Raw genomic sequence first — 19,807 nt, forward strand, 5'->3', positions numbered from 1 at the left:
AGTCCCCATTAACATTTAATCAATAGGCCGACTATTTGTGTCAAAATGTGATTTTAATGTGAATTTAAGGTATCTGTTAAACAATTCTGTCCTGATACAAATATGTATGTACATGTAATAATTGCATTTTGACTAATCAAATCAAATCAAATCAAATGATTCATAGATAGCTTTAATTTCAGATATTAACAGTTCCTTTTTCACCAGTAAGAATTACTAAATAGTGATATCCACAAATGAATTTTCACATGATGAAAAGGACTGTGTAATATCTAATATCAGTAATTGAATATATCCAACATATTAACAAATATTCTGGATTTGTCGCCATTTTAATAAATGGAAATTCCGTTTTGCTTTCTATAATGGCAAGTTATAAAGGAAGCTGTACATAATTTCAAACCAGCATATCAATAATTTAATCTTGACTAATCAGAACTGAATTTTAGATGTCTAGAATTTCATTTATAATATCTATAATGTTAGAACAGCTGCAGATCTGCATCTACAGTGCAGTTACAGTAGGGAGAACTGAATTGTAGATCTGAGTTGTAGATCTTATCACTTAGAGATAAAACAAGTCAAATTTATATCGGGGATATATTTCAACTTGGAGGTATTACATGTCAGAGCTGAACTATAATGTCAGTAACTGAGTTAGAATAGAAGTCAGTGTTGTCTAATGGTGAATAAACTCCAGATATCTACAATGAACATGTTTACTAGTAAGAATTTAAATGTTGATATCAGGCATTAACATTTTGACTAAGTAGAATTTAAAAGCAGATATCTTTAATTAGAATCACTACCAGTCAAAATCACATCATTAATATGTTGGCTTGGAATTCTGCAGTTGATGATAACTGAAACTTATTAATGATAAAAAAATACTTGCCATACACAAACCTTGTAAATTATACTTTGATTATTGCCTTGATGTGATGTCACTTATGATATACATTTTGCTGCTAATACATGTTTGTTTTTCCTTCAATAAAATGAAGAATACCAAACACGTAGTATAAAATTTTTACACTTTGGTGCTGCTGGTGTTACTGCTGGAAAAGAATCTCCATCACCACTGACTGCAGAGTGCAGTAAACTGAGGCTCAGCAGTCTCATGCCGGCTTCACACACAGCTTGTATCGTACAGGAGGTGAAATGTCACAGGGGCCCTGCTGTCTCCATGTGTGTCTTTAAAAACTATGCCAAGGTCCAGTCCATAAAACTGCCCTCTGTGTGTGTGTGTGTGTTATATACAGCATGAGGACATTGTTACTGGTTTGATGAATTTAAAATCACATAATGTGTTCAGTGGTGACTGTGACACTGCTTTAATGCATATTTATCACGGAGCTGATCATTGCCTCATATTAACATTAACATTTACATATTAGCAATTGTAGATAATCATAATGTGAGTTACCTTGTTATTATTATATACAATCCAATTATATTTCTATTCACTTACATTTAAAAATATATTTATATTATTTATCAGTAATTCTTTAGATAACTAATCAGAATTAATGTTAGATATCAAAAAAGGAACTTCCACCAGTCATCCTATCCACAAATTTTGATATGGTTTTTTTTTTTAAATCTTCAAATTGAAATTCAATTTCAATTCAATTCAATTTATTTATATAGCACCTTATACAAGACCCAGAGCCTGAACCCCCGAGCAAGCACACAGTGGCAAGGAAAAACTCCCTTTTAACAGGAAGAAACCTTGAGCAGGACCCAGCTCACAAGGGAGAACCATCCTGCTGATAGTTGGCCCATGCAGATATGCAGATATCTGTTCTTGCTATTCTTGCTGGTGCTTATCTATAATTAAAGCTATCAACATGGCTTATTTTAACTTGTCAAATTCACAAAACTCATCTCCACTAGTGACAACGAAATCGCTACCTATCACCCCTATGGATTAAATGTTTATGTGAACTGCCATAGTATGACAAGTATTTTTAATATTTCAGCACCTCCGTAAATGTAAATGATACATAATGTTATATTAGAAAAGCCTTACTGACACCAGGACTTGACTGGGATGTTTCATTTTGCAGAACAACAGTCATTGGACACAAGAAATAATAGGCATTTTGATGAGCATTCATTCTCAAATCATAAAACACAATGGCGGTGAAACTGTCATGTCTCTCGCGTATAAATGTAGCAATGTTATAATGAATCAACTGAAGCTTGTTCTCTTGCTCTTATACAGTCATACACGTGCAGAGACACGACTGCACAAAAAAGTCATGTCACACAGATGACCTTCCATGTTTGTCAGAGATTTACTCCAGATATTGCTGAAGTAGGTCACAATTTATAAAGGTAAATAAATGACCAAATATGACATAATGACGATAACACCTTCAGTCTGAGCAGTTATACCTGGAAAAAGAAGTGAAGGTGATCACCTGTAAAGTTCAGATCATGTGAAACACAGGGCTGACAGAGTGCTGACCTCCCTCCCACTTCCCCACTCAGTGTGTCTTTACAGGCCTGCAGACACACACACAATATCAGAGTATTGACTTATCCCACAGTTTGCTTTGGAGGCCCTGTTGTGGTGTCCCTGCAGGGCCTTCTGTCAAAAAGACCACTCACATGAATCACAGCACAACCAATGAGATTCAACTCAACTGCTTCACACTTTCCTTCAGGATGTACTTGGAGCTGCTGTATGAGGGGATTGGTTGATATATTGTTGTTTTAATCACAGTATCAAATGCTGGCGTGTCTTTGCAGTCAGAGTTGGTTCTGAAATGACTCTTTTCATGGGCCGGTTATGAATTCCAGCATAGGAATGTCCCCAAAGCCACGAGGGCCCAACGCCCTCAGGGGCCCTGAAGACAATGTGTCACCATCGCAGATGAATTGAAAATTTGTTTGGCAGCATCCACCACTTTGACACAAATTGAATGATAACGGCCTTAAGACGACCCCTGCATTTGGCCCGTTGTTTCGGTAGTGACTATCACGTAGAAATGCAACATCCATCCATCCATTTTCTATACCGCTTATCCGTCAGGGTTGCGGGAGAGCTGGAGCCTATCCCAGCTGACTACAGGCGAGAGGCGGGGTACACCCTGGACTGGTCTCCAGTCAATCGCAGGGCCAACACACAAAGACAAACAACCACACACTCTCACACTCACACCTAGGGGCAATTTAGAGTAGCCAATTAACCTAATGTGCATGTTTTTGGTGTTGTGGGCGGAGAAAACCCACGCAGGCACAGGGAGAACATGCAGACTCCACATAGAAGGGCCCGGGATTCAAACCTGGAACCCTCTTGCTATGAGGCGACAGCGCTAACCACTGCACCACCGTGCCGCCCTAGAAATGCAACAGATTGAGAAAAATACCACAAAGGCAGCAAATACTTTTCCCCCCATTTTATTTCTTTTTAAATAGAAAACCTTGCCCACTTGGACAGAGCTGAAAAGAACAAAAATTACAAAAAAAGGTCAAATAAAACCAAAAACACTGACTTGTCCTGTTATATCAGTCTTAAATCAGCCAGTCATGTTGTAACGCCGAAGGAGGAGCATTAATCCGATGGAGTGCTAGAACATACAATACCTGCCTATAGGTAACACAGGCAGGAGCAGGACAAACCTGTGGCACAGGACCAGACAATGTGGGTTTTCACATCACAGCTCAGTGAAATCAGCATTGAAGCCACACCTCTGCAGACTGGGACCAGCCACAACACTTTTTATTTCAACATGAAAGGAAAGTCATTTCTAAAGAGAGACAGTGATGTTTGACTTGAGCTGGCCGACCAGAGCGCTGCTCCCATGTCAACCCACTGGAATAAAGGCCAGACTGGTTCCCACTTCACCCATCAGAAAGGCCTGGGATAGTCAGAGCTTATGTGTTTACTCTTCATTATACAGCCAGTTTCATGTTTGTGCCTGCAGAACACCACCCACTCACTCTCACTCTCACTCTCACTCTCACTCTCACACACACATACAGGCAACATGATACCTAAAGCAGACTGTGCAAAACTCTTTGGTGATAATGAGTTTAAGAAAAGGAACATAAAAAACACACTATCCCACAAGTGACATGGTTATACAATCTTTCCAATATACATATTTCAACAGTCAGAAAGTCAAAAATGGAGCCTGCAAATTCAATAAATTAGACAGCAAAGGATGAATTGCAGATATAAAATCCAGCAGTTGGGTTCACAGAAATTAATAATAAAGAAAAATACAAAGAAATCCTGGAGTAACAGTAACAGTGTCATCTTACCGAAACCAAATGGAAAAGAAAACAAATCACAGAAATCAAATTAAATGGCCCATTCTAATCATTGCGATTTTAAGTTTTCATTGATGAAATGCTTTGTAAACATTCACAATCAAAAGTTATATTTCGAGCACTGCTGGTGTCAGAGTACATGGACACCAGTCTGTTTTCTGCTCACAAGACAAATGGAATAATTAAGGAACACGATGTTGCACTGAGGTATGCATGAACAACCCCAGCCCTCCTGCCTCCCACTGTCTGACAAATAACACATTACAGGCTTGGGGAGCCTCAGGCCCCTGCTGTAACCAGACTCACACAGGAATATTAGTCATATCAATATTCCTTCTATAATGACTCAAAATATGTACTTCCATACTAGAGCCCAGACTGTGTCTATGAATTGTCCATCATGGCGCTTCTGTATATTTTCTTTAAAAAAAAGAAAACAAAAAAAGTTGTAATTTCAAAATATATCCATGTGAAGTTTTTCATTTCAGTAAAAAATAAATTAGGTAGTGAGAACACCACTAGCAGGAGCAAGTGAGCTCAGACCGGGTTCAGGTTCAGATTATGACAGTTTGCAGCCCAGCCTTTCTCACGCTGTCCTAACTGAGCCGTTATTGCTGGCCAGTCTCCTGAAGCCGTGGTCGTTCTTCTCCAGCCAGAGCTCGGCCAGCTGCTGGGTGGAGCCGTGCGACGAGGCTTTGGAGCCCAGGCACATCTTATATTGCTTTGCCTCCAGATTGGGGTCACATATGACAGGGTGGTGGACGTGCACTATCCCTGTGTCTGTGCTTCTGAACAACTTAATCCCTGACTGGACAAATTTATTGAAAAGGTCCACATCCTCCAGTCCCCACCCCTGTATGGAAGTATCAAAGCCTCCAGCTTGGACCAAGTCTCCCTTGTAGACACAGACGATCCCAAAGCCGTAGTTCCTCCATAAGCCTGTCTTGGACGTGAAGACGTAGTGGTTGTTGCTAGGGACCTTCCCAGCGTATACCACTTTGGGGTCATATTGGCTGAAGATGACAGGGAAGTAGGCCTGTTCTCCCAGGGCGGTATTGGTCCGACATCGCTTGAGGAAGTCGCTGGTGAAGAGCAGATCCACGTCACAGTAGAAGAGCAATGAATCGTTAGAGAAGTGCAAGGAACCCATTTCCAAAGCCAGAGCCCTGGAGAAGGAACCGGTGACAGGCTTTATCTCCATCTCGGCCTTGGGATATTTCATGTGATATTCTCTCATTAGGTCCACCTGCTTGACCCGCTCTGTGTTGTTGTCTGTGTTGAAGAGCAGGATCAGCAGCTTGACATTCTGGTTGGGGATCAGACAAATCCGTTCAAAGTTGGCCATGAATCGCACAAAGATGTCATAGCGTCCAGACAGAGGTACCAAGATGTTGACCTTCTTCTCTTTTGGTTCCCTCTGGTCCTGGCCAGAGGTGGCCAGCTTGAAGGGCACCAGCATCTTGAGGGAGTTGGACAGAAATGAGAGGGAGTCAGACTCCTTGTTGATGTGGCTGGCCAGAGCTCTGGCATCCATCTCTTCTTCCTCTCTGAACTGAATCCGGCTGAAAGTCTGCTGAAGGTAGGCGTGCCTCCTCACAGGAACTGTCATGGTCTTTCCTTTATGCTTCTTGTACAACAGCAGCAAATCAAGCACATACTCTGCCCCATATAAGGGATTGACCCTCCGGTAGCCGTACTGGATTTCTTTGAAATCAATGACCCGCCCCCGTGTCTTGGCATTGGCGTTGATCATCTCCATCACTTGCATGATGATGTCATCCAGGGCTTGCCTCTGGGAGGAATCCATCCCACGGCGAGGAGGCTGACCATCAGATGCTGCGAACAGGTACTTCCCTGTCAGAAACTCCCACTCCAGAACATCCTCTCTCTGCCGTGGATGAAAGCGCATAAATGATGGTGGCATGCCCAGCTGGAGGTCCTCTCGGCTGGGTTCAGCCGCCCCATAGCGCCCCATTTGGACAATCTCGCGGTGGAGCTGAATGGTTCTGTGGCGAAGGTCGGCGATCTTGCGGCTGAGCATATAGCTGTGTAGGCGATACTGGTAGGGAGGGTTTTTGTTGGGGTGGAGGGTGATGGCTCGATGGATCTTGCTGTTGTGGAGATCTCGTATGTAGCCCTTCTTATTTGGTTCATAGTTCTCATAGAAGAGTTGCTGCATCTGTGGAGACAGGAAACAGATTGTTGTTAGTGCCACTGAGGAACACTGGAAGCTCGTCATAACACATGGAAATTCTTATCACTTTTGCCAGGTGTGCCCCTACGGACAAAAAAAACAAAACCATCAATACTATCCAAAAACGCAATATGACAAGGCGTGGCATTAGAGAGAGAGGATAATTATCATTATTAATACAACAAGAAACACAAGTAAGACAACTCCAAACATCTACACTACAAGCACAACTGTGCCATGTACATCATCTGGAGCAGTTCAGAACGTGCTAGTCACACTGACGCTTCCCAGGGCCAGCTAGCTGTGGCCTCGCTGTGACCTGAGAAGCGTCACAGTGAAGATTCTGAAATCTGATTGGTTAAAGAAACAGTCAACAGCTAATATAGTTTAAATTGCGTGGGCCAGCACTACTGATTCTGAAGGCCCTGCGCAGATTAGACTGACATGGCAACACATAGAGGCTGAAATCTGATTGGACAAAAATCAAACATCCACATACACGCACTGGAAGCAGTGCAGCCGAGAGACATGCTACGAAATGAAGAGAATAAACTGTTGGGAATAAGTTAATACAATTTCATGGAACAAATATCAGAATTTAGTAAATGGTAAATAATATAGTAACAATAATTACATAGTTGTTACTGGAGATGCCACTTGAAACCTGGCTCTGAATAAGGATGTTAGCCTCTGTGCCTTTCTCTCCCTTTCTCTCAGTGTCACCGCCTGTTTTCACAAGGGTGAGACTGAGTTCCTCTACCCCCTACCGCCCCCCCCCCCCACACACACACACACAAACAGTGGGAAGCACCTCAAAGCAGAGGCCATAGCATAGCCATTGAAACAGATTTGAGGTTGTATTTTACTCAAATCGACAACACTTGTTTTCCACCACTGCAACAATAAAGTGGACAGTCAGAACAACTCATCCTGCTGAAGAAGCGGACAATAAAATAGAAGAAATGCAAAGCCTCTGACACCTCCTAGTCCCCTCTTCATCTACAGATGAAGAATTTTACACAGTCCTTCACAGTAAGTTATGGGTTGAATAAAGCTACAAGTTCCAATTATATGCAGCACTATGACTAATTAGCAATGTGCCAAAAAAATTGTTGATTTCTTCTAGACTTTGAAGCTGTGACCAACCAGCCCCTCCTCTCTACCAGCAGTCTGTCCAACCGTGAGTTTCTTTTCATCGGCTGCAGAGGGAGGAGGACAGCAAAGAGGATGAATGATGACAGTGTTGGTCACTAACGTAAAAAGGCTTGCAGTCTTTCTCAGCTGTGGAGTCTGAGGCCTTTAGGCAAACATTCATCAGTCCAACAGTATGAAAATTATTCTGATGGTTTTTGTAGCCTATTCATTCTTGTCAAAAAAAGAGATAAAGTCTGGTCTGGCACAAGTGACAGAATCCTGAGGTTACAAAACAAGTTTACAAAAATCTTTATTTAGGGGTGGGCCCTGAAAGGCTCTGAAATTCCACACTAGTATATCTTTAACTAAAAGTACCACATAATACATGTAAATACACAGAACGTAAACCAATAGCATTAGTTTTTGTCCTTTATTTTTCTTGTGTAAACTCCAAATTAAGGGCCTCAAGGAGTGTGTTGTACAACACCCAGCACAAAGTCCAACTCTGACAACATGTAAGTAAGTTAGTGTTTACTGCAGACCTGCTGGAGCTTTACAAACCTACTGTTCCTCAAATCGCAGGAGGCTTTAAGTGTAAACATTGGGACAGCTGCTTTAGAACAAGCTGGCAAGATCTCAACCGTGGTCAAAAAGGCAGGGTTTGTGTCGTTGACTCCCAATGAAGGGAGCATCAGAACGGCTGCAACCCCCAGAAAGTCTAATTTGAGAGGACGGCTCTGGAATGCAGCCACAAGCCCGATCCCCAGGGAAAGGCCATACAGGGAATAAGACAGGACAGGCCTGAGAGCTATGGAAAGTGATACCTGAAGCTGAACACGATCACAGGAACTGCCTGAGCAACTCTTTGCTTTTCCATGGCATTAGCCTGCATTCCTCTGCACCTAAGAGAGGGCAGCCTGCCAATCAAAACACACTGTGACCTTGTCATTAATGGACGTCTTGAGCCAAACTGCGCCTTCAGAGGTGAAGGGTCAGCTTTTACATCTGAAACCAGGCCACTGCATGTGCCACAACCAATAGATATACATGTGTAACATTCCCTCTGACAGCCTGCTGTGTTGTCCGACAATGTTCAAGCACACTCAAGGGGGGTGACTCAAAATTCACTGATTTAGTGGCAAAACATTTGTCCTCTCCACTCTTTCAGTGCGGCAAGCCTTTACACAATAGTTAAGTGTAAGTATCAGATTAGACTTTACGTGACGATAACAAGGGGGAAAAAAAGGTTTTAATACTGATTAAACTAACACCATGCACGAGAGGTGATGCTTAAGAAAATGAATAAAAAATAAAAATACAGATGAGATTATGAATATGACCCAGTGTGCTTTGTCACACATGAGACAGACATTTTAAATCAGATTAACATAAAAGGATGCTGCAGGAATCATTCTTACAGTACTGTCTTCTTCCAGTTACTCCCATACATACATACTTTTGTTTGCCTGTATTTGTTTTATTCGTGGGGCAAAGGTTGAAGTTGTATACCTGAGTAGATTCCCTCCCTTCCCCACAGTATTTTTCCAGGCTGGTTCAGCTGATAGTGATGCTGAACGAGAGCTGTGTGCCGGCTCAGACTGTATCCAGCAGGGTAACACCAGTGGTCATCAGCTGACAGCCAACTGGTCAGGATGTTTATGTCTCTCTCCTGCAGCTTCACCATCGTTAGCACCCTTCCTAATTACATGACCTCCACTTTTGTGGTCACTGTTGCAACTTATGACTCATTAGTGCAATTTCTTCACAGTCATTAACCTCACAACTTCCCTTCCCCAACTACAATGGATCTCTAACAAAAGCAAGAGAAAGGTAAGTCATGAGTTGCTGGGAGCTTGTGTGTTTCATTTCAGACACAGCTGTGACAAAGCTTTGGGTGCTGATGATAAGCAGAATGGCTGCTCAAAGGTCTCAACCAATTCAATTCAATTCAGTTGTTTATATAGTGCCAATTCACAACAAAAGTTGTCTCAAACTGATCTTCAATAAACACCATTAACACATTATATGTGACCCATTCAAAGAAAGAGTCATGTGAGGCTTGTATTTTACACTAGAGCAACTGCTTTTTTATTTGAAATGTATTTCTTTGAATGTGGGATTTGAACTGTAATGACCTGCCAAATTCAAAATTTACAGTCTATAAGGACAGACAGAGCATTTGAAGAATTTTGAATTGTGCTCCAGCAGAGGGGGCTCCACATATTTATTTATTTTGACCTATTGACCTATCAGTAAACAAATAAATAAAAAATGGAAGAGTAGACATACACAAACACACATAAACACACACACAGTCATGTTTCGATCACTTGTGGGGACATTACATAGACTTACATTCACTTCCTGGAGGCTTAACTATCACCTAACCATAACAATAAACATTACTTGCCTAATCCTATTCCTAACTCTAACCTCAGCCTAACCTTAAAGCAAGTCTTGCATTTTGTTCCCATAAGTAAGGTGGGTCTTCACACACACACACACACACACACACACACACTAACCAAAGCCAAACAAGAGAAACAATACTATCAAACAAACAACACAGCCAATGACAAAGTAAGTTATCTGAAGTTAAGGGAGATACCAAACCAATGAGTCCGTCGTGAGAAGGGTCTGTGCTGTGACTACATTAGTCAAATGATAGCATTATCCTGCAGGGGTGCAGAGCCTAAATAAACACACTGCTGCACACCACAAGACTGCAAATGCCCTGAAACTGATTCTCTGCAGAGAATCCCTCTGCAGCCTGGCAACCCTCAAGACTCAGGATATCCTTTCTGTTGGTAACCTGAGCAAAGTCTGAACCAACTCATTTACAACATACAGGAAAGATGAGTTGTGACTGGGATAGATAGATAGATAGACACTCTATTGATCCTGAGGGAAATTCAAGATTGGTTTGGGGATTGGTTGCCCAAGTTGTTTTCTCCACTTTAAATTCCCATTTCAAAGTTTTCTTTGAATGATATCCTCAATGTTCCCCAGGACAGAGAAAGTGGAGTGCCCTGGATAATTCAACCAAATTACAAGTTCATGTTTTGACCATAAGGTTTAGTTTTTAGGTTCAGTTCATCTTCTTGGAGAAATCATGGCAGTTTGGTATGGTAGATGGTTTTAAATACAACGACACCCATGAGCCTGCTAACGTCACTGTAGCTGACTTTCATGTATAGGTGCTAGGAAAAGGCAAAATGGCTCATCCTGACAAGTTGATAGATATCAATCAATGGTGACCTCATCAGAATTTGATGAAAAGGTTGGGCTGGACCTTAGGTAGGGAAGATTTCACTCTAATCAGTGACACTCTACCAACTGCATCATTATTAATATCACTCTGCCTGTGAAAACACTTCATGTCTTTTGTGGATCTGAAAAATTTCTGTCATCAGGGTTATCTCAGGGGGCTTGGAGAATATCAGTTTATCACAGAAAGCTCACCTCACTTGAATTTTGGAAGACATGGGGATTTACCAGGCAGAGAGGGGCTAATAAAAATACTGTATGCTATAGTGCTGAATGATGAGAAATATGGTGATTTTTTAATCTTGGAACATTAAGAATTAATATCTGGAAATCTCACACTCTGCTGTTTAGATTTTGACCTTTCATCTGTCTTCTGTGACATCATGCATGCTAGCTGTCACTCATCAGTACAACAGACTGTGTGTTTGCATACACAGATGGAGGTCTGGCTATGTGGCACTGGAAGACCTGGTGCAGCGAGGAGAGTATGTGCATGCAGTGGAAGTGAAGCCTGAGGCTCAGTCAGAGCAGGATGGCTGCCTCTCTGACTGGGCTTAATCTGCAGGACAATAGGCAGTGGCTGCCTCTGAGCGGGCCATGCAAATCTAATTGGAGACGGCATTATGCTGCGGTAATTGGCTCTTTTGTATACGAGGGTGGTCTGTCCAAACTAATTTCTCCACTCAGGGAAAAGCCTCTCACACCTAAGACAGCTCCACAATAGGTCTGGTACTGATGTGTGTGATGGGAGGTGGTCGTACCATCAACAGCATCATGATACCAGATGACTTCATTAATATTAGCCATCTAACCTGTGGACTGCTGGTGAGGGAGCCTGCATGGTCAACAGAGAACTGCTGATGTAGACTACCATGACAGAAATATTGGGACTGCCCCTTCTAAACAAATGCTAAAGTCCTGCTGGGAGGTACTTTGATAGACTGTTCATGTGAATGCATATAAGCACAAGTCCAGTATGACTTAACTTTTGAGAAAAAAAAAAAAAAAAAATTTAGGTTAGGGAGCACTGCTTTAGTCCCTGTTCATACATGTGAACTCAAAGATGGGAAACATGAGGAGATAAATACTAACAGGGAGCCTTGCTGAAAGACAGCTGGTTAAAAACTGAAAGTTTCTACTGTACAGCAGCAGCAGAGTCACAGCACAGAGTAGCAGGGGTCAGATTTCAAACATACCTTTAAACAGACAAATTACAGCCTGACATGAGACTGCTTGACACCTCTATATGGTCATAAAGAACGAACTCCACTGGAACGGCAATTATATGGAGCCAGAGGATCTCTAAAAAGTTGAGCGGGGTAGGCACACATGAAAGTATTTTGTTGTTCAGTTCATTACAGCGAAGAACTTGGTAGGTGCCATTGACCGTATATGGTATAAAGACAACATGATGGCTCCCAAAGCCAAAACAAAAGTTGACACCCACGTGTAAACCAAATGTAAATCTGTCAAACTCAACTGGATTCCATTGTGACTCTACACCACTCAACTACAACCAAGAACTACAAACAAAACAGAGATAAAGAAAGTGTAAGTGTAAGAAAGTTACTGGTGTGAACTTTGATGTGAAAAAGGTATAGGATAAACCGTAACTCTTTATACTGACTGACTATTTGCCACGTTCATAGCAGTGTAATATGAAAAAAATGACCAAGAATGAAAAGTCATGGATGCTTTTTCTCTTAAAAGGCTCATCTAAGAACTGTTGTCCTAAAACTGCATTGCTCCAGCACAAACCAATTACAGACTTTATTTACTCTTAACTTTTCCAGTTGTTGTTTCATGTCTGTTTGTGTCTCAACTATAAAATGTATGCCTACTTATTTTTCTATCTGAAACATTTCCAGCAACATTCTGTGATGACAACAACAGACACTGCGGGTCTAAGCTTGCGTAAGTCACTGGGAATTCTGTAGAAATGCCTTGCTTCAGTAGTTTTAATGACAGCACAGTCAATCCAGTTCAAATCATAAACAAATGAGAGGGATCCAAATTTGAACCCTACCGATTCATCAGTTGAGCGATATTGGCTTATCACAGGCATAGTGGTATGGGTGTGTATGTTGTCATATGCGCCAATATGTAGTTATAAGAAGTTTTTTACTCCCTGACATCAGTATTGTCCAAAAAATCCAGTATCATTGGGGTTCTGTTCTATGTTTTCACTCTTGTTCAAACTGTTTATAGTTTAAACAAGCGCAGAAAATATAATACACCTTTCAAACATACAGAGCCGCTGGCAAAAGGAGAGAGTCTGTAGAAATGACGGATTCTGACTCAGCAGAGGGACTGAGGAGATGGTGAAATCTGTGGCACAAAATGATTTGATAAAGCACCAAACAAAGACAGGGTGTTGGTCGAACAGGCTCAGGTCTGGATAATATACAGCAGCCACGATATGCAAACAGAACAACAGAGTCGGAGCACAGAGGACGAAACAATTCTGGGATCACACTTATCACGTACTGCAACAACTGAAAATCTTATACTGTATTTCGTTTTCATAAACAGCTCACACATTATTGTTGCAAACACAGACGTGGACAATTTAAATAACACAGTGTCGACATGTGTCATTTTCATTCACTGAACAGATAAATACAAAGAACACTAGTTTCCTTTCCTGTACTCTTAGAACAACATCATCAGTTCATGGGCTACAAACTGCTAAAACATTCCAGTTCTTCCTGTATTCTTGGTTGGAAATTGACCAAATTTAAAAAAAAAAAAAACAACACTCAAACCACTTTCCCAGAACATAGCAGCAGTATGAGTTAGCAGGCATTGCCCACAAGGATATGAAGCAAGCACTGACACGTTCGCGTCACTTCACTGCAGCACAACCACAAGTCAGTCACTTTAGGTGACACTATGCTATCCTGTTGGACTACGCTGTCTGAACTGCATCCATCTACTCATCCGTCTCTATATCAGCTTTTCTATACAAGGCTGCGGCTGCTGCTGGTGACTAATGTCGAACCAGCAGCCTAATAAAAACAGCAAAATGTAAAATCATAGCGTAAAGTAGTTTATTCAATCTCAGTATATAAAATCTTTGGCAGTTGAATTTACTATCTATTTCCTCTAATTCAAAGTCTTGTCCCAGCACGATCGTTGCTAGTTTTGATGAGTCAACGCATTGGCAGAGCTCCGCAATTCACAGAAAACCAGAGTTGTAGTCAAGACCCCCTAAACCAGGACCAAGTCAGGACCGAGACTATTTCAAGACTTAGACAAAACCAAGACTTTGAGGAGATGGGACCAGGTCCAGAGATCAACACCAAAGCAGGACAAAACCCAATCAAGACCAAGATAAAGACACAAGTCAAAACTGCTGAAGCAAAGCCTGTGTACAACATTAGAACACAAATTTGTCACACAGCAAGGGTTTTATATCAACCAGGTTTTTGAGGTTGTTACACAAGGATATTATTAATGTAGTATGATATGGCCAATCCAGTTAATTTTCTCACCACACTGAAGTAACAATCAACTTTAAGGTGATTAAACATCAAAGGAGAGGTGGTAGGTGTGTGTTTCCTTTAAGCATGATCTAACAGTAACACCCAGTGTGGGAACAGTGATTGAGCAAGTCAGAGAGAGACGAGCTGACGATACTCAAAACACACAAGCACTAAGGTTTGACTGGATAATAAGTTAGATTTGATCTGTGACTGTGTATTTAAACTCCGAATTAGCAGTCTGAAGGAAACGTGCTGTGTGCTTAAACATACAATTATCAAACTGTTAAAAAAATAATTACATTTGGGGCTGAAAGTGAAGGACAGCATAAGCATAAAACACACGTTTACACAATTTGTGCATTATATGCAGTACATAAAGACAATTAGACCACAACATAATGTATCCTCTGTCAGTTAATGTGAAAGTTTAGATGTCAGCCACGTATGAGGACTTACAGAAACGCTGATAGATACTGAGTGAGCAGGAAGCCAGAAAACGTCTCAGGCTGGTGATATTCACTTGTAACCAGCCTGATACTGTATATCAGACTTTGGTTACATTCATTGTTGTAACCACAGTGCTCCATTGTTGCCCCAAAACTACTAAAAATACATCACTGGGCCACACTGATGCCCTGGAAACATGTTTCCATCACTACACCAACAACTGCACTATTTCTTCATATTTGAGTATTAAGTCTGCTAAAAGATACACTTCCCGTTTTTGAAAACATTTCTGTGAAGTGTTTTTTAAAAAAATATTTTTCACCTGCAGCAGTGACAAACTGTGCTGGGAGGCTGAGTGTCACAGACAGGGTGACAAAGTCAAAAAGAACTGAGAAACGGTTGTGTTTAGGACTTTTCGTTGGGGTGATTTGCTGACATTAGGAAAAACCTAGAAAAACACCACACTAATTCTCTGAACTGAAAGTGTATTAACTAACAATAAAGTCCATGCCTGAAAAGAGTTTATTTTCTGAGATATTTAATATGTTTTCATCTTTATCATAAATCAGACTAAATGGGCTGTTCAGGCTTCATGTGTTGCACATCACAATAAGATGAGTGCAACTTGATAAGCTCCATTATCACTTGGTGCTACCACTGGATATGAGCTCTTATTACACCAGCATGCCAAGAGCACTAATAAAAGAGGAACGTGAACAGGGCCTTTGGTTTGTGTGTCCACAGAGGACTGGACAGGACTGGGTGACAGGAGCAGAAAAGGCCATTTGTTCCCTCCAGCCGCTCCCCCTGTCCGGATGTCCTCTCTCTTCTTTAGCTCAGGCTCCCAGGGAGAGATGGGAGATATGAACTGTTGAGGCTCAATTACAGAAGAAAGTCAAGGGCCAAAAAAACAAAAAGCTTTATGGAACACAGTTCTTTGAATTCTGAAGAATTTTGTATCACTTTACTAAACAACAATATGTCTTTTTGCTCTATTTTCAGTCAATAATGATTTCTGTTGAAAGCAGGCTTTTAATTTGACTTTTATTTATAACAAATAACAAATTACAACAGCTGCAGCAGGAGAATCACTCTGAAATAACAGATAAGATAAACCTTCTAATCTATATTCATCCTGACCCTTGAGTTTTCCATTCTGTCCTGATCCACAGTGTACCTAAACATCCTCCCACATATGGGACTCATGGGACCCATACAAAATCTGATCAAATGTTGGACTTGACTTCAGCCTGAAGTCCTTATCTCAAAGTCATTAAGCAACCTAAATCAGTGAAGGCCTGAGCTGATATTATATACTGTATAACACAGTGAGAGTGGGTGAAATAAGTGTTCGAGAAAAAAGCAAAAAAGCTTATTGAAAGCTTATTTCTGAAGTCCAGCTAATGATCATCTGTGCAAGTATAGAATACTGTCTTCAAAAGACAGTCTGAAAAGGTTGCATAAAAGGAGCTTTTGACTTAGTGCCACCATCTACAGTGGCTCATTTCTTTTAAATAAATTAAGACCTGATCTCAGTAGAGGAGTGTTGGAAAGAAGTCTTCCAAAATCTCAGTGTTTGATGTCTACCTTTGGCAAGAACAAAGCTCAAACAACTACCGCAGAACAGAGAGGAAAATTTAAAGCGTTTAAAAAGTAATGAAAAGACAAAGCTGGACTGGAGGGCTATGCCTGACCATTCTTGCAGTGTTCTGAAACTGGTAATCCCACATTCACATCCACTTTGTGGTGATTGGTCAGTTGTGAAGAGGTGAGAAAGGAGTCAGGGTTTGAACCTTTCGCTAGCTGGCCCACGAGTCAGAACCACAGCCTCTGATTGGTCAGCAGACTCAGCAAAGTCATTATAAGATTGTCAGACGGCTAATCACCACGCTAACAACGACAACAGCTATTTTTAACTTGGAAAAATAGAAAAATCAACACAGAGGACATTCAGTGTCTGATTTATCATTTGGACGTCTATTACAAAGTCTCCAAAAAGACACTGCAGTTTAAGGATGGCTCACAAATGAACATGATTGCACTGTACCTCAAGTTGGGACAGCTAATGTTTAGCTTCTGGGCAAAATTAAGCAACTTAAACTGTAACATAGCAGACCCCAGAGTTAACTTCTATGGTGTCCAGTATTCAGTCCTGTTCAGCACGTGGTGGTGAGTCAGTCTTGTGCATACACCTCAGCGGGAAAAGCTCTGCTTCAGTGAGACAGTACAGATAATGTAACATGAGACATCACTTGCCCAATTGGAAAACTGGATGATGCATTTCACTTGCCTGAACATAGACTCTACCTGCCCTGGGTAAGCACTAAGCAGACCAGAGCAGAGCAATAGCTCAGCTCAGGTCTAGCTTAGCTGAGGACTAAAATCCTTATTCTGGTGAAAAGATAGTGTTAGCTAAAACAACTGACATCTAAAACATAACGTGACTTGAAAGCAGAAAGTAGTCGGCTGAAAATGTTCGAATGTCTGGACGCTCCAGCCGACACTTACGGAAAACTCTGGGTGTCCCATGGAAAGCACCCCAAACACAGGATACAACAAAGCCTGATATGCCACAATCATCATACTCTTTATTTAAACTAAAATGTTCCATTCTCCAAAGTGAGTGTACGCACTCATTTTTTTCTACAGTATGACCGCTTGCTCGTTTTTGCATGAATGTGTGTGTGTATGGGACACGTTATCAGTTTTACAGAAAACGCAGCCGTTTTGCACATACGAGGAAACCAAGAGAGATGACAAGGCAGCCGCAGTGACTTTACACACGGCAAAAGCAGAACTAGACACTTGCTTCACTTCCGTCTGAATAAGGCTGCGCTGTAACAGAAACACTCAGTGTCGTCAGCTGGGGAGCCAGACTTCACTGAATATTCACCAGCACTAACAGGTGACTGCACAGAGATCACACTGCAACTATGGGTCACCAGAACTCTACAGAAATTTAAGTGTAGAACTGTCTTTACTGCTGGTGATGCTGATAATGTACTGCTACAAGAGGCAAAGCTGTTTATAGTTATGCACTTTGTTTTTTTGAACCCTTTTCCCTCGCATCCCCTCCACACACAAAAACAACCAAAAGATGCCTAGACACATTAAGTTACCAACAAATGATCATACAAATAGCTCCTTACTCAGCATAAAATTCAAAGGACATTTCCATTGTATTCCAACTTGGATCTTATTTTGATTATTGTGTTCAGTGTTTTTATCACTGATGACAAAGTACTGGATGTACTTGAACACAGCCCAGATGATCAGACATGTCTGAGACAAAGTGAGGACAAGCCTGAAATTTCACAGGAAAACTGTGTGTTCATTTACAGGAAGTGGATCCACAGACATTCTGACTGAGAATTTTACAGTTCCTCAGTTTCTCAGTTTAAAGAACTGTGTCTAATCAGTAGTCTAACCGATCATGTTTGTTTACAGCCTGTCACATCATCTGACTGCTCCCGTTTCCTAAACTGTCCCTACACCTGACCCGATCAAAAGTAAGACCAAGGAGGTTTTAGACGTCTCACTTTCATTGGAATACTACTTAGAATCAACTGCACACTTCCAAAAAAGAGATCAAAATGTCACTAGCTGCTGCCCATGCTGATGTAATTGTGAAAATGAACTTCGTGTTAGAAAGGTTCAGTTCAATTATCTTGGCACTGGGCAGCAGCAGCAGACATTATGATACAGAAATTGACAAAATATTTTATGTACAAAGCCAAAAGCTGAAGAACACAAGAAGGTAAAAGAGCTGAAGAGGAGGTCTAATCCCGTAGTGACTTTCATCATGCCATACCAGAGGCTGTTCTTACTCTGGTCACACACACACACACCAAGAATCAAACACAAACTCAATGGGTAAACACACTTTCATCTTGTATTTAAGGAAACACAGCAAAAGTATCTACTCAAAGACAAACACACAAAGGCGAGTCCCAGAAGGCAGGATTACTGACTTTATAAGAACTGAGCGCCTCTGACCCCATGATGAAACTCTTACCCAGTAACACACATGCAGACTTCAGTGACAAGCAAAAAGAGATCAAATTGGATTGGTGACAGTGAAAAGATGAGTGTCCTGCCCTCAGTTCAGATCAGTAATGTGACAGAGGTGTGATCAGGATGTGGATGTCCGACACTGCACTCTGGCATCACAACAGGGGGGGTGCTGCCTGAGCACCTCCAGTTGTCCAGAAAGCAGAAAGGTTTAGATTACATGCAATGCATACAATGGATGTGAATGGCAACGTGCCATCAGGGCAGTCCTCATCCTTACAGCATCCCACACAAGTGATGAAGAGCATCGGTCCTGAGTGATCTGACCACTCAGTACAGGTCTGAATGCACTTTAGATGCACTCATGACACATTTGAGATTCGATCAGTCGAACAGTTTAGCACTGTTATTATTTTCATTATTGATTAATCTGCCGATTAATTCTGACAATTAATTGTTAATCACAATTTCCCAGAGTCTAATATGATGTCATTGTCTTGTCAGACTCTTCATTTACTATCATAAATGACAAGAAATGTAGAAAATCCTGAAATTTAAGAAGTTGGAATCCACAAATCTTTGCAATTTTTGTTTGAAAAATGACTGAAATGGTTAATTGATTATCAAAATAGTTTGTAACTATTTTGTGTGAGTTGTTGAGTGAGGAAAAACTTCCTAGAAATTGTGAAATGCTGTCTATGACAAAATCTTAATGATTTGGGCCTTCTAGGTATTTTATCATTATTTGTGTAAAAAGGAACATTCCAACAAGTTTTTATTTCATCTTCCAAACATGCTTGTGGTTCGTGTTGGTTATTATGTGTATCTTGTTATTTGCACATCAAGCCAGATGCAGTCACAAATGGTCAGTCGAGACCATGTGGAGACCATTTTTCTAATGCCAGGTGAGGACTCACGTACCTAGACATGCCCAGTTGTGATCAATTCAAGCAGAACTCACTGATTCCCGATGTAAACAGCTTGT

At 41.2% G+C, this 19,807-nt stretch overlaps 1 protein-coding gene across 1 annotated transcript in view; it reads right to left on the reverse strand.

Moving 5' to 3' along the window:
- Window positions 1-3,392: 3,392 nt before the first annotated feature.
- chsy1 (chondroitin sulfate synthase 1) overlaps window positions 3,393-19,807 on the reverse strand; it is a 50,613-nt gene continuing 34,198 nt past the window's right edge. Inside the window, exon 3 of the mRNA XM_046391478.1 lies at window positions 3,393-6,463. Coding sequence (XP_046247434.1) covers window positions 4,871-6,463 — 1,593 coding nt within the window. The 3' untranslated portion in view covers window positions 3,393-4,870. The remainder of the gene's footprint in view (window positions 6,464-19,807) is intronic.

Source organism: Scatophagus argus, chromosome 1, assembly GCF_020382885.2.
Source record: "Scatophagus argus isolate fScaArg1 chromosome 1, fScaArg1.pri, whole genome shotgun sequence".
Taxonomy (NCBI): Eukaryota; Metazoa; Chordata; class Actinopteri; family Scatophagidae; genus Scatophagus; species Scatophagus argus.